The 15,170-nt window shown below is 38.6% G+C and overlaps 1 protein-coding gene across 1 annotated transcript in view; it reads left to right on the forward strand.

Annotated features, from left to right (window-relative positions):
• Positions 1 to 15,170, forward strand: part of ATP8A2 (ATPase phospholipid transporting 8A2) — a 213,470-nt gene that overhangs the window by 196,152 nt on the left and 2,148 nt on the right. Inside the window, exons 29-33 of the mRNA XM_075143130.1 lie at positions 3,967 to 4,041; positions 7,292 to 7,414; positions 8,474 to 8,552; positions 11,849 to 11,910; positions 12,254 to 12,310. Coding sequence (XP_074999231.1) covers positions 3,967 to 4,041; positions 7,292 to 7,414; positions 8,474 to 8,552; positions 11,849 to 11,910; positions 12,254 to 12,310 — 396 coding nt within the window. The remainder of the gene's footprint in view (positions 1 to 3,966; positions 4,042 to 7,291; positions 7,415 to 8,473; positions 8,553 to 11,848; positions 11,911 to 12,253; positions 12,311 to 15,170) is intronic.

Consider the following 15,170-nt stretch of genomic DNA (forward strand, 5'->3'; position numbering starts at 1 on the left):
ATTTCTTTACATTTAAATTGGACCTCTTGTTCCTTGGGAGAAAAATATATATTTTGTAGCTGAGTTGCAAATAAGCTTTTCCAGCTTTTTGGCAGTCAGGTAATAGTTAAAGTGAAAAGGTTTCTTTTTTCCAGCCAGAAAAGCGGTTTAATAACTTTGGGTCCATTTGTTCATAGCAGTGCTGGAGTTTAGCCCTGCAAACCCCTGGAGCTTGGCAAGGCAGGCAGACTTGGCAAGTTTTCCTACCAGCTTACCAAGTCTGAGTCAAGCATGGGTTATTGCAACTTCAAATACATTTAGTACACTTTGTTAACAGGAACATTGAGGTGGAGGGTTGTTTGTGGGTTTCTTTTGCTTTGCTGACCTTAAAGAATACCATACTCTCTCTACAAACAGCTGGTCCTTAAACCATGCGTGACAATTTATGGCTTGTGTTAAATTTGAAATAAATATATATTTTACACAGAGTATCTGATTTACTCTTGACATTAAGATGTTGAGGAAGTATATGACATTCTTTCTGTCGGTTACCATTTGATAATGTGAATCTCTTGAAAAGGCAAGCATAACTGTTACTATTCAGTGCGTCATAACTGTAACAGCTTTTGCCCTCTGTTTGGAGCGTGTAGCACACCCAGACTTGCATAAATGTTGGGAATGTGCTCACTTCTAATTTTCACCTGTATGGACCCTGCCAAAGAAAAATAGTTCAAATTTGGCTTTTAAAGTAGCAGAACATTGAACTTCCTAAATGTTAGTTCTTGCCCATCTAAATCACAGCAACCTTGAAATAAGGAGAAAGCTTTTCTGTAGAAAATTCTTTCAATGTTGAAAGACGCTGCAGAAGACTAAAGATGGTGACATCTGGCTAGCTATTTACCACAGTGAGACACGTCCATCTCAATATTCTCCTATAGTGATGGACTAATCTCAAGGTGGTTTTAGCAGGGTCTTTAATGAATTCTGCGTCACCTAATTATGGTAGGGTAGGAATCTTTGAGTAGAAAGAATTGGGTTGTTGAGAGGGTATTTTTCACTTGTACTTTGACTGTCTGCTGTTTTGTAATGCATCTTAACAGCTTTGTTTTTTCCAAGTTTTATATGATTGTATCTTCACTTCATTACTGCTAATAGTTTTGTTGGGAAATGTGAATCTAAGATGTTAGCTTTGCCTGGTTTGGGGCTTTTCTAGCCATGGGCCAGCTACAGAAAGTCTGGTTGCTTTGTTTTACCCTCTTGATGGAAAATCAGAAATGTCTGTTGCTGGAGAACTAATTGTGGGAGGCTATGGTTTCAGAAAGCGATGCTTTCTTAAGTAGCATGAGCCAATGTCATAAAAGGTCTTAACATTTGCTACCAAACCTTTGAAGTTTACTTTGCCCAGTGGGATCTAGAAAACTGAGCAGAGCACAGGCTAAGGTTGCCAGCTAGGCAGACAGGCTTCTGATTTGTGAGCTATTTATGTTTTCTAGGATTGCTGCCCTCATTCATAGTTTCAGTTAATTGCAGGAAGTCTGGAGATGATAAATGCCTGGATCATCATTGCTAAATATCTGAGAGTATGTTTGTTTAAATCTCTGTTTCTTCCTAGGAGAAGAAACCCTCAAATTCCTTACCTGACAACCCCAAATTAATTGTGGTTTCTTTTTGGGACCTCAGGCTTTGTACCCAGGATCTTTCGTATCTTTCAGTTGAAGAGCTGAGGTATACAACTGGTTGAAACACTCCAAGTGTGAGAGTGAGACTGGTCAATGTACTACTTTGGGCCATTAATTGAATCCTTAGAACAAGACTCAGAGAGCAGTGATCATTCAAGGTATCAATACAGTAGAAGTGATGAAAAAAGTTAGGATGTAGAATGTATCTTCCTTCTGTCCTTTTTCTGCAGAGAGCTGGAGAGGTGAACACTTAAGTGCTTAATTAATTTAAATTAATGCATGATTGACAAAGTGAAAGAAAGGAGTTTTTTTTTTAGGAAACTGGAAAAATATTTTGCAGTTTATACTATGTTGACACATTTCAACTAAATGGAAATGGGATGAAACTGCTGGTCCTTAAGAAAGCCTAAAGGACACTTCAAAACCACAAGCTGCAAGAACGGCAGCAGGTATAGAAAAACTTCAGAATAATGTAGGGTAAAATCAATAGAAACGAGATCTTCTGTGAACAGTGGTAGTTCTCTGGCAGACTCATCTGGTCTCCAGCTTTCCTTCCATGATTTTTTTTCAAATTCCTTTTTGCATCCAGTCTGGCAGGCAGTTCTGTAGATCAACCATGTATTATGCGAAAACATTTCACTTTTTTGTGTAGCCTGGTAATCTGATGTCTTGCAGCAGTGCCTATTTGAACAGCTATTTGTTATTCTTGTCAATCTTGTAAGTATTTTAATCTTCCCTTAAGTTGTCTCTGTCTCATGCTGAAGAGTCCTAGTCTGTTTAGATATTGCATCTATGAAAACAGTTGTAGGTCTTGATGCAGTCTTGTTATCTTCTCTTGTCTTCTTTCCTAATTATTCTATATCTGTTTTGGGTGGGAGCAGAGAAGAGATCAGATAACAATTAGTTAACCGTATGTCATCTGAGGTGTTTTGCTAGGACACTAATACTGTGTAAGTTAGCCAGAGAATAAATGGTGCTGGTGGGAGAGTGCTGTTATATATGAGTGACAGAATGGTGTCAGAAAAGATGCCTGGCAGTGAGTGCCATGGGCTCTCAGGCAGTAAGAAGGGAATAGGCATGGGCATCACTTGACTGCTCTGCAATACCTAGTGCATCCAGTGCCATGTGAACTTGTAAAGTAAATGCAGGACAAAACATGTTGAAAGGGGGTGGGGAGGGGGCGTGTTCCCATACACAATGTTGAATTAATTTTAAACAAAGGGCCATGGTGCAGTGTGGATTTTGAAAGGGACTACAGCCACAAATTCACAGAAACCCTTTGGTACCTATTAAGTGCAATGATTCACATGCAAACTGTTTCAGGATGCCCTTAAACCACTGATTATTCTTCCAGTTTCAAATTTACTTGGGAAAAGATAATTCTTTCCCTTCTTTCTTGTATTCTTTCCTAAGCTTCTTTCAGTGCCCACTGACTGAGAAACTTTGTTCCAACCCAGTAAAGCAGTTCTTGTTTCAAAAAGCTGCTTAAACAAGATAAGAAGTAGGCTGAAGGAAGCTAGGTCCAAGGAAATGCTGAAAAGAGTTTACCTATGCACTGCTGCTTACAGCAGTCTGCTGGGATCGTGGCATTACAGAATCCCCTCAGTTGGAAGGCAGCTTGGAGGCCATCCAGTCCAACCTATTGCTTAAAGTAGGCTGAGCACTAAATTCAAACCAGGTTGCTCAGCGCTTGCCCAGTTGGGTTTTATAAACTTGTAAAAGGATGGAGACTCCACAGTCTCTTTGGGCAACCTCTTCCAATGTTTAATTATTAAATTGATAGTTATTAAATAGTAATGTTTACAACATGTAGACAATAAAATTGTTACAGTTACATGATTATGTAACTGATAAGTTGGTATCACTGTAATTCTGGGACTGTAAAAATAGGACACCGAAGTCAAGCAGAGCATCCATCAAAACACATTCACCTTGAAAATTCTGGTCCTTGCTGACCATGATGGAAACTGGGTTGGCTTCTGGCTTCAAGCATGTTAATTTGCTAGCAATAAGGATTTTGAAATAGTTTGAGGCAATTTATTTTTTAAGAGTAATGATGCAAATACAGCAAATTGCTCCATCACCCGAGTATTTTATTTTAAATAAGCAGTACTCTGGCAGTATTTAAAATGTAAGATTGTACCTGAGAATAACTGTGTGGCACTGCTGATAATCACTTTTAGAGCATGGTAACCCGCTGTCTCCAGATGATGGTCTCTGTTCCACATCCTACTCCTCTACTGTAAATGGAAACGTGTACTGCAGTAGTAATCTAAAGCTTCTTGTAACTTTTCTTTCTTTGTTTCAGCTCTGGTTTGCTTTCGTTAATGGATTTTCTGGGCAGATCTTATTTGAGCGATGGTGCATTGGTCTATATAATGTGGTAAGTGCTACATGTTTTGACTTGATAGTGCTTGGGACTTGTATGTTATTTTGTTGTGTCCCATTTCTCACAGGTAACTGTCTTGGATGTATGTCAGGAAAGGTGAGTTCATTTGTAAAAGCCATTTTGAATCCACCCTGAGGTAGATAAAAAGTTCATTTTGGATGGTGTGTTTATTGCAAAAATAAATTTGGGAAAATGCCTTAAAAATACATGTTTGGCCTAATATAACCTCCACAAAACTCTGCAGCTTTTAGATGGAATTTAATTTCTTCTTTGAAAGCATGTTCGGTCTTTTGTACTGAATATTTTGCTCACTGTTCATGTTCAAAGTAGATACAGAGTCTTAATCTTCCCCCCCGCCTCAGACCCTGTAACAGTTAGATGCTCAGATAGAAGCGTCATGCAGATGCTTTGGGTTGACTCCTGCTACGTTAGGTACAGAACAGGAAGTAGCATCACTGTGTCAGCAGCATTTTTCACTTGAACCAAGAGCAGGATGTGTCCGTCCAGGAGTGATTTCTGATTTTCGCCGTTCTCTGCAGAGTGCCACACTGCCACATGGCTTTATCCCTTCAATCAATAATATTATTTAATCAGTAACGTTTATTAAAATCTGGAGGATTCTCTGGGACCAAGTTCCCTAGCATACCATAGACTTGTGTGCTGGTGTTTTCCACAGTGTTGCCTTTGTAATGTTACTGATGAGTGGCCTGGTGTCTGGATTTATAAGCCATTAGGACACTTTGTCAGTGCTGAAAAATCTTTTGCATTTCTCTTCGGAGGGAGGAAAATTAATGTTTTTCTTTAAGCAGACTCATTCCAAATATATGGTAATACAGAAAAAGCCAGCAAATTATCTCTATTGCTGAGTAGTATTAATGGAAACACTTAACTTCTGCCACATTAATCTTAAAAATGATGGCACAAACCCACATATTCCATAAGATTTCATATTCTTCATGGAAGATATTTATTCAGGGATTTTCAACTCCCTTGATTCTTTTCACCCTAATTTCCTGACTGTTACTCAGTCTGTCGTTCATGTTTAGATATTTGCATCTCTTATCTTTAAACCTGATTTGATGGATCTACTTACCCTACATAAAGCTCATGGGTGAAACTCATCTTCTAGAATCAATGAAGTAGAAATTAACCCTTGTTTTGTAAGGTCAATATTTTCTAAAATAAGAGCTGGTCGCAGAGACTCATTGTCGTGGTTTAACCCCAGCTGGCCATTGAGCACCACGCAGCCGCTCGCTCACTCCCCCCACAATGGGATGGGGGTGAGAATCAGAAGGGTGAAAGTGAGAAAACTCGTGGGTTGAGATAAAGACAGTTTAATAGCCAAAGCAAAAGCCACACACGCAAGCGAAGCAAAACAAGGAATCCATTAATTACTTCCCTTCGGCAGGCAGGTGTTCAGCCATCTCCAGGAAAGCAGGGCTCCATCACATGTAACGGTTACTTGGGAAGGCAAACGCCATCACTCCGAACACCACCCACCCCCCCACCCCCCTTCTTCTTCGCCCAGCCTTATATGCTGAGCATGATGTCATATGATGACATATGAGCATGATGTCATTGGCCAGCTGGGCCAGCCATCACGGCCACGCTCCCTCCCAGCTTCTTGTGCACCTGGCCAAGCACGGGAAGCTGAAAAGTCCTTGACTAGCGTAAACATTACGTAGCAACAACTAAAACATCAGTGGTTAACAACATTATTCTCATACTACATCCAAAACCCAGCACTATACCAGTTAATAGGAAGAAAATCAACTCCATCCCAGCCGAAACCAGGACACTCATGAAGAATCAAGTGCTGGAAGGATATTAGGGACTTCCACAATTTGAAGGGGTTAGATTTTAAAGTGGTTTTAGCTCTGTCATTCTCTTCTGTGCAGATCAACCCTTTATTTCGTTAGTAGTCTCATTAAAATATTAAGTGTAGGAAGTCATAGTAACATTGTAATTCCTGCTTTTGCAGTGGTTTACCTTCAAAAGCAAAAACACTAGAAGATTTACTTCAAGTGAGAATGTAAATGCCCAATAAACGGGAAACCTGGGGAAATGCCTTAAAGTGGTATGAGAACGTGCCGTTTTTTGGAATATATTGGACCAGTGGCCTTAGTTTCACTTCCCCACTCCCAGTCTGCTGCCATTTTAACCATCTGATTTATCACTTTACGAGCAAAAGAAGCACATTCCCAGTTGGATCTAGGGATGTAATTATTGAGTCTCACTAGTATCTAGTCCTTTGTGTTGCTCTTTGTCTACTCCTTGACAGCCAACTCGCTGCTGGTGGGAACCACAGCCCAACCTTTGCAAGCATGCACACACGCTAGAAACAGTTCATAACATCAAGCTGCTCCTTAACTTCAAGAACACTTCTCAAATGTTAATGTTATATGTATGTATAGGATTAGAAATTCTTTTTGTGATATAAACTGTTAATGTAGAAGGAATAGTATTCAGACATGCACGCTGGTGGTATTTTCACTCTGCGCCTGCACTGCAGACTGCAAGAAATGTGGATACCCAAGCTGGCTTTAAATGAACTGGTTCACATCCTGGAAACAGTTTAAGAGCAGCACTGTGGGACTCAGCAGAGGCTAATTTACTCTGCTTCTGGCAAAGTGTCCTGCTGCCTCTTCTGGAAAGCTTCTGAGGCTTGGTCATCTAAGCATCTGCCCATAGCACAGACACATACTGCAGTTAATTTGTTCGTATCAGTTCATGCCTGCCTGGAGAATCCCCAAAGTACCATAATACAGAATGGCCTTTGTTTTTCAGTAGATTTTTTTTTTAATGTGATTTCCACATTTGCTTTGTCTGTAAACTTAGGTTTGGTTAAGCGTATTGCATATTTAAAGTTACAGCTATATTTGAACCCATTCCCACAAGGCTTTTTTGAAAAAGTACATGTTGTCTTTCCTCTGCAGTCCGATGTGTTTTACCTTCACTAAATTAGCTGGTATATCAGAAACTACTGATGCTTAACTTCTAAGCTAATTGGTTAAGAGTAAGAATTTTCTTTCATGCTTCTTTTGTTCATAAGTCAATATTTGAGAGTTACGAACTGCTGAAATTCATGTTTGGACATTGGAAAATTATGTTAAATAACATGCTAGTTGGTAATAAGTCTTCACTGAAGTCTGTGGGAATTTGCTATTGTCTATATACTGAAATATTATCTGAGATCCACTTAAAACTAATAGCTGCTTTTAATTAGTATTTGCTTTCCTTGCAGATTTTCACAGCGCTGCCACCCTTTACTCTGGGAATTTTTGAACGATCGTGTACTCAAGATAGCATGCTTAGATTTCCACAGCTATACAAAATTACTCAAAATGCAGATGGGTTCAACACAAGGGTAAGGGAAAGTCTGTTTCTTTAAGAATAACCATGGGCATTCTTATTTTCCAGGTCTTTCTCATCGGAAAATAACTTATTCCCCACTGTTACTTCTGCTTCATGCTAGCCACTGAGATTAAGATAATGTTCTGCCTCCCAGTTCTTTTCAAAGGATTGTATTTTTTTATTTAAAAAAAAAAGTCTTGGTTTTTAAGTAAGGATTTTCTGGTATGGCTTCAACTGAAACTGGTCCTGAAATAGCCGTAAACTTTCATTCAAAGTAAGATTTGTATCTGAGTATGATTTTTCATTTCACAACTACTTATAAATTTATAAGTTTACCACTTTCATAGGAACTGGATAACATCGTCTGGATTTTATTTAATGTACAAGTTGCTATCATGCTCTCTACTAGGGGGCTTTTTCACAATTAGTGTAGCTCTATTCCCATAGTTCTTTTGGAAAATAAAATTTGAATTTGTTTATTTGGACTTTGAGTTTTGAAGAACACATTTTACTTCATTTTGCTATTTAAATGCTGGAAAATGCCAGCATTTGGAATTCTGTTTTTATTCCATAACAGGCACATCTAAATGTACTTCTGAATCAAGGAAGCTGTACGATTGCTTTGTTTAGAGAGGAAGTTGTAGAGTACGTAAAGCTCTAGTTTGTGCGAAACAGCGTTATCTGTAAGTTAAAAATTGTGGTGCACAAAGTATTTGCTCATTAAAAGAAATAGAACATTTCATAGTACTGAATCAATCTTTTAAAATTGTTCTTTGAGGTAAGTAAAGAAGGGTGACTCCATCTGTTTGCTGTATTTTGATAAAGATCTTAAATGGCAAGCATGCTGACCTATTATATTTTAGGATGTTAGAATAAAACCATCCAACTGGACCAGTGTTTTCTTATGAAAGAGCAGAAATTGTAGGAGGAAATAGATCCTGCTGAAGTTTAGGTATTTCAATTCAGGACAAACATTGTCTGACTCTAAACTACACAATGAAGTGTTTGTTAAGAGTTAGAGAAAGGTCAAGAGTTTTGGACTTTACTGACAACTTGGTTTGTTTTCCCTCAGGTTTTCTGGGGTCACTGCATCAATGCCCTGATCCATTCCATCATTCTCTTCTGGTTTCCACTGAAAGTGCTGGAGCATGGTAAGGGCTTCATTATTTCTTACGTCAATAACTGATGTTCAGTCTTACAGAGCCCAGTGTGTTTGCAGCATGGAAGGTTGTGACAAGTCCTGAGAAAATAGTGCTGACCGACAGTTCAATGGGCTATAGCTGCTGAACTTGGCTGGTTATCTAGTGGCTTTCAGAACTTACTGTAATTTAATATAATTATTGTTCATATAGTGACTTTAATATGTGAAAAATTGAACTGCTGCTTTGCCAAAAAGTCTTACTCGGATACTGAATAATGTTCTATACAATGCCTTATCTTTTTTGGTAGTGGGTTGAGATCTCAACTTTTTACTGCATAGTGTTCTTACAGCAGCTGTATTACAACCATTTGCTTTATATCTTGTTGGATCTTTCCTGTTCCATAACACAGTACTGTAAAATGTAGGATAAAACAGATAGATTTCACTACTGTTGAAGTCTGTGGAAAAATGAATTGGCTGAAATGGAATTAGACCAGATCAAGAGTCAGAGGTATTGGGGAAGTGAGACTTTTTGTTGTACATATTAGGCTTATTAAGTCTTGCTTTTCATGAAAGGTAATGCAACTACATGGTATTTCGGGGGAACAGTAAATCCCACATGGTTCCTACCTGGCTTTACAATATAGTTGCGTGGGTAGGGAAAAACCATGGGAAATCTGTTCTTTTACTGTCGTAAGAAATAGGACTAGATCGGATGAGGAATTCTGGGGCGGCAGAGGGCAGGAAATAGTATTTATCTAAAACCATGAATTTTTCAAAACTGAAACTCTTTCCTGGAAAACATTAATTTCAAGAAAACCTTCTCAGCTCCAGGATGGATTAATTGGGGAAAGAAAATGGAATGGGAGGGAAGATGAATGCTCACATCAGAGGCATGATGGTTAAGATACTTGTGGAAGGCAGGTTCATGTTTCTCTACCTGACTGAGTAAAATGTCAGTGTTGAATCCCTAATGGCAGCTTCACATGCTGTCTGATGGAACATACAAGAAAGGGACTTCCCTTTCCTCTGTATGTGGGCTGCATTCAGTTTTGGGGAGAGAGGTTTTTATGGTTGATTGTTTTTTGTTTTGATTTGGGGGGTTTTGTTGTTCTGTTTCACTATTTTTATGAGAAATATTAATCTTGAATAGCTCTTCTTTAAATACAACTACAGAAATTTTAGGCTGATGTCTGTAGTGGTTACAGTTAAAGAAAAATACAGGTTTTGTTTTAGTCTTCCATAAATATTTTTCTAACTAATTCCTAAATAGATAATGGACTTTTAATTTCAACAACTGAAATGCTAAGACTGGAATACTCACCTGCTCAAATGGTAATTTTCTGAGTTCCTTTGAATAAGTTGCTTAGTTCGCTTTCCGAAGAGGAATGAATATTGAATTTTCAACTTTCTTTGTATTTCCAAGTGAAAAAGGGATTTCAATGCCAGAGACAAAAATGTGCCATTCACACTGGGATGTTTTTTAAGCTCTCGAGTTCCTTAGAATGTGAAGTGGATATAGTCCATGAATGGGCATTTGTATAGCTTTAGAAATGAATGTTCACTGGGCGTCCTGCTGTTCTTATTAACAGAAATATCATTCCTTTCAGGACCGCTTAGCCTCCCAAAGTGGAAGGTCATGGAAATCACTGAAAAAAAAGTCATTAACTTACTGCATTAAAATGTAACTTTAAAAAAATTGAGACACCAGAAATTATTCAATTACTTAAATGTGCACTGTGATGTTGCATTAGAGCAATATACTGGCAGAGTCGTTAGGTCAGTTTATTCTAGATCTATCAAAACCGATATGTATTTAGGCATGCCTTTTTCTTAATAAACGGAGCCTTCTGGCATCAGCAGGGTTCACTGGACATGGAAGGCTCAATTCTCTAGTGCTCTTCACCTTTTTAATTGATGCTAAAGGAAAGAGCAAAGTGACTGTTAAAACTTGATGTGTATTTGTGAATGATGTGGTAAATGCCTGAAGCTACAGAGTACCAGGGGAGGAGTTGGGCTGATAGAGATGCCAGTGGCTAGAAACCAAACCAATTCCTAACCAAGCTGTCTCAGGCTTTAGCTCCTGTTGCAATGTTAGTGACTAGTCTATCTGCTGCTGTTTCTTAGTAGTTGGGGTTCAAAAGAGAAAAGAAAGCAGGGATATAGAACCAGCAACTTCTGGAAGATATTCACAACCTGTCAGTTCTTTGGAGACAACCACCTGCAGCCATTGTAGAAGAAAACCATAACAAGTAGGTTGGGGTAACTGCACTGACTAAATATATAGTCTTTTTTCCCTGTAAGCTGGGCAGAGTAGTCACCACAGACATCAGGGTGTCAGGGACTCTTCTCTGTAAACTTAAAAATTTACTTGAAAAATTTATTGATTCTGGAGACCTACCTTATAGGAACATAGTTAACTAAGTAGATGACCCTAGTTTAAGAATGTCAGATCCAGTTTTGCAAATAAGTCTGGCAAAGTGGTACCCTCATAGTAGAAGCACTGTGCTAGGCAGTATGAGTTTAGGAACAGGTCCAAGGTTTTATCTTAAGCCTTTTTCATCCCTGCTGTTTGTGTATTTCTCTAGCAATTGTGTTAAAATCTGTGAAAGTAGCAATACGTATCATGCTTGAGTAATGCTTGAAAGCTCCTGTGAGTACGAGTTCATTTGGCATTAGTGTGGCTGTCGAATGTGCTTTCATGGTGTTCCGGTTTTATTCAACAAGGGCTAAGAAAGACTAAACGGACATTTGAAGTATTGCCAAGGTTGGCACTTCCAAATGATAGATTAACATGTACTTACCCTTGTGCACACTTGACTAGAGAAAGGGTGCGTGGAGACGGAATGCTGCTCAGTTACTGAATTAACCTTCAGTAAGATATTTTAGATGTTACATGTGTCCTTTGTAGATGAATCTTTTGTGGCTTTTCTTAATTCAGCTCTATTTCATCACAAATCAGCTGGTGTTTAACAGGCTTTTTCTTCACAGGCGAAGCAAATAATGGGGTCTGTTAGAGGTGTCAATAAGTAGTACAGAACAGAGAGTGAGAGAAAAAGTGACACTGACATACCTCAGCTTTTATAGACAAATTGCACATTAGGGTCTGGCAAACACTGTACTTTCACGAGGACATCTTCTGGCAACAAGGACTATGGATATACGCTCTATCCGAGCATCGTGTCTGCAGCTTGGCTTAGCACAACTTCTGCATTACCAGTTATTTTCTCCTGAAAATCTCCTTGTTATTTCATCCATTCTGTTGATAAACTGATTAAAAAATGTGATAAATTTTCTTTCTTTCAGATGCAGTATTCACGAATGGCCAGGGAATTGACTACTTATTTGTTGGAAACATAGTTTACACTGTAAGTTTGTGTATCCTAGCGATTTTTGAATGGTAGAATTTCTTTACAGTCCTTTTATACCATCACAAACTGGTGTAAACCAGAAGAAAGTGTACAAGTAAAATAAAATTAAACTTATGTTGTGTGCATGACTTTCTCCCCTTTCCCCTCCCCTTGCCCACCCCCTAACATGCACCAACAATATCTTCTGTTCTGTCCTTCCCCCATCCCATGCTGCCAAGGCCCTGGGTTGGTACCTAAATGGCAGTAACTTTTTAGGTGTGAAGGGGAGATGGAGCCATGAACACCTTTGAATTTGAGAGTGTTAATACTGAAGTTGTCTTTTTTTCTTTTTTCCTTGCAGTATGTTGTGGTCACTGTTTGTCTGAAAGCTGGTTTGGAAACAACTGCGTGGACTAGAGTAAGTACTCTTCAGTATCTTTTATTTTATTAGCACACCTTTCTCCCTAATGAGTATTAATACAGAAAAGAAGTACTAAAAATCATTTGAGGCTTCAGTGTTTTAATTGGATCTTTCATGTAAGGATAAACTGCTAAACTCCATGAGTACAGGATGTGAGAGAAGAATGAACTTGTAGATCACAATATGTGTGATGAAAAAGGGCAGCCTGTCAGAAGTGGGAAGAGAACACTAGAAGTATATTGCCAACATCTCTAAATATTTAAAATTGAGAAAATTTTGCATGAAATCAACATACTACTGTGATTGCTTAAGTAAATAGATCAAGGACATCATCTTTGTACTCTGTAGCTCCCTTAAAAATTAATGCAATAGGGAATGAAAGGTGTCTGCCCACAGATAAAAAACTGGGCTTTGAAAATGTCTTTGAAGCTAGTAAAAAGCACTAGTGACTTCTCATTGGATGAGATTTTTTTGTTTGGAAACTTATAGTAATAGGGATAGTCAAACAGTTATGTTGATTCCTAGATTTGAGTCATTTACCTGCAATGAGTGAGTGCTCTGTTATTGGTAGGTGTCAGAATCTGGCAGGGCAGTGACCTCCAAAGAATACGGGGGGTAGGAGGGTGCCTGTGTTGATGAACCTTCAACACCCTTCTCCCCTTCTTTCCCCCAGGCCCTCTGAAACACTGATCTTTTGATTTTGATGGAGTCCCTGTTTTTCCACACCTATTAGATACCTTACGAGAATCTAGTTTTCATGGCATACTAAGACACTCTGCCCTCAAGACCAAGCTGTTTTGAGGATTCTCATATTCTTATTTTACCAGTTTCTTGGAGAGCTTGGCTTAAATCTCGTAACGTCATTGCTTCTGTTAGTTGTAAAATGTTTTCTTTCATTCCTCACAGAGGAATTGTTAAAATTAATAAGCTGATGTCTCTTCTGAATTTTAATGATGAAATGGTATATGTATGGGTTATTTAATTATTAGGGAGATGCTAATATTCTCTGCCTCATTCTCTCATCTGAAAATAAAATCTGTTCTTTTTTTGCTGTTGCTTATGCATAAGTTCTATGTTGTATACCAACATTTCAAAATGCAAAAATACTTAAACAAATTAATCCCTCATGCACTAGAAGAGGATATATCCAAGTCTGCACTGGAGGCATGTGCGCCTGTTTAGATCCTGTTATATTGTGAATTATTTGATGCTTCGTCCTCTCTCCCCTTCCCTGGGTAGTTGGTACCTTTTCAGACACTTGGGAATAATCATGATCCCCTCTTTTCTAAATTTTATTTTTCTAAATTTTATTTTGAAAGATACCATAATGCTTAGTGTATCTCAGTGTTCTTTAACACTGGCATTTTATAGAGAAATTATTGTTATGCGCAGAAAAGTCGTTGTGTTTAGAATCAACTTGTTTCTATATACACTTCTAATTCCTGTCCCATTGCTTGGACCAGTGACTCTCGTCATCTTGGAATCTGATGTTGGTTACAATTATTGTTTCAGCTGTGAGTGAATCACCACACAGAGAATCTTTAGGTTACTTGAAAAGTATTAAATGTACAACATTGAGTTAAGCCTCTTCTCCATCATCAAGTGGATTGATTACATGCAAATTGTTCTTGAGAGTGAGAGGGACACTGCCACTTGGGAGAACATGATGGGTTCAGCTGAAAGCTTTAAATAAATAATGCAGATTCAAAGTGGTTGGGAGCCTGGTATATCCAGTAGGTAGTGTGGAAAGAAAGGCTTTTGGTAGAAGTGCATAACAAAATCTGCACATTGAAGCTGTGTGGAGCAGCTTCATGTTACGTGTTACCTATCTGGAACACTGCAGTAAGCTTTTTCCCAAACATTTGCAGGTTTTGTCACTGTTTTACTATACTATATGAACTATTTCTGATAGATAGGATGCACAGGATAGCCATACAGTGTGTTTAGTTTTTATGTGAGAGAGCCTTGATTTCTTTTTTCTGACTGTCATTCATTTAACACATCCGATGGATTTGCTTCTGCTTTGCACATGAATTCTCCAGGGATAAATGACAGAGATCAGTGGAGAATCAACACTGCAAAGGCTAGTGGGGTGGGTGTATAAGGAACATTTCCAAGGAGGGCTCTTCCTGAAAGCAGAAGCTCTTTTAAAGGTGGAGAAGCAATTCAGGCAGGTACAAACCTGAGATGAAGTGATGATTGGGACAACCATGAGAAGAAGATAAAGACAACGTAAAATGAGCAAAGTCTTTGCTGAGCTGGAAGGGGCAAGACGAAGAGCTGCAAAACTCAAAAACTGTCCTACCAGCAGACTGGGAAGAAAAACAGAAGGAGGACAAAAAAAAAAAGAGGTGATGTCATTTCACTAGCATAAACACACCTCCTACAAAATGAGAGTATGTCTTAGATTGGTTTCCCTGCTTGCTTTTATCTTTACTGGTTTTAATCGTAAAGTCTGTAGGAGTTTGCAGCCTGGAAGCATCAGTCCAAGCTATTCTGAGCCTTCTGTCCACTTGTTTGGAAGGAAGGCTGTGGCTCAACAGAGGGTGTCATGTCCTTTTGGGAAAGCAGTGCTGGTGCTGTTCTGCCATTGGATGGGGCTGGCTTTTCTTTAAGACAAATTCTTGCAGCAACCTTGCAGTACTTGTTCTTTGGGGAGCTGAGCACTGCAGTTGCTCACTATGGCAGGGCTTGATTTTAGTTAGAATCTTGACATGAATTTTCCCTCATTTTCAGAAAAGTAAGTAGACTGAAAGGATAAAATCCCCTGCTTCCTCCAAGTGTTTAAAAAAAAAAAAATCCTTCTAGTCTAAAACTGAATCAAAAAATGTGTTTTTTTTTTTAAATAAATCAGTTC

This window comes from Calonectris borealis, chromosome 1, assembly GCF_964195595.1.
Source record: "Calonectris borealis chromosome 1, bCalBor7.hap1.2, whole genome shotgun sequence".
Lineage (NCBI taxonomy): Eukaryota > Metazoa > Chordata > Aves > Procellariiformes > Procellariidae > Calonectris > Calonectris borealis.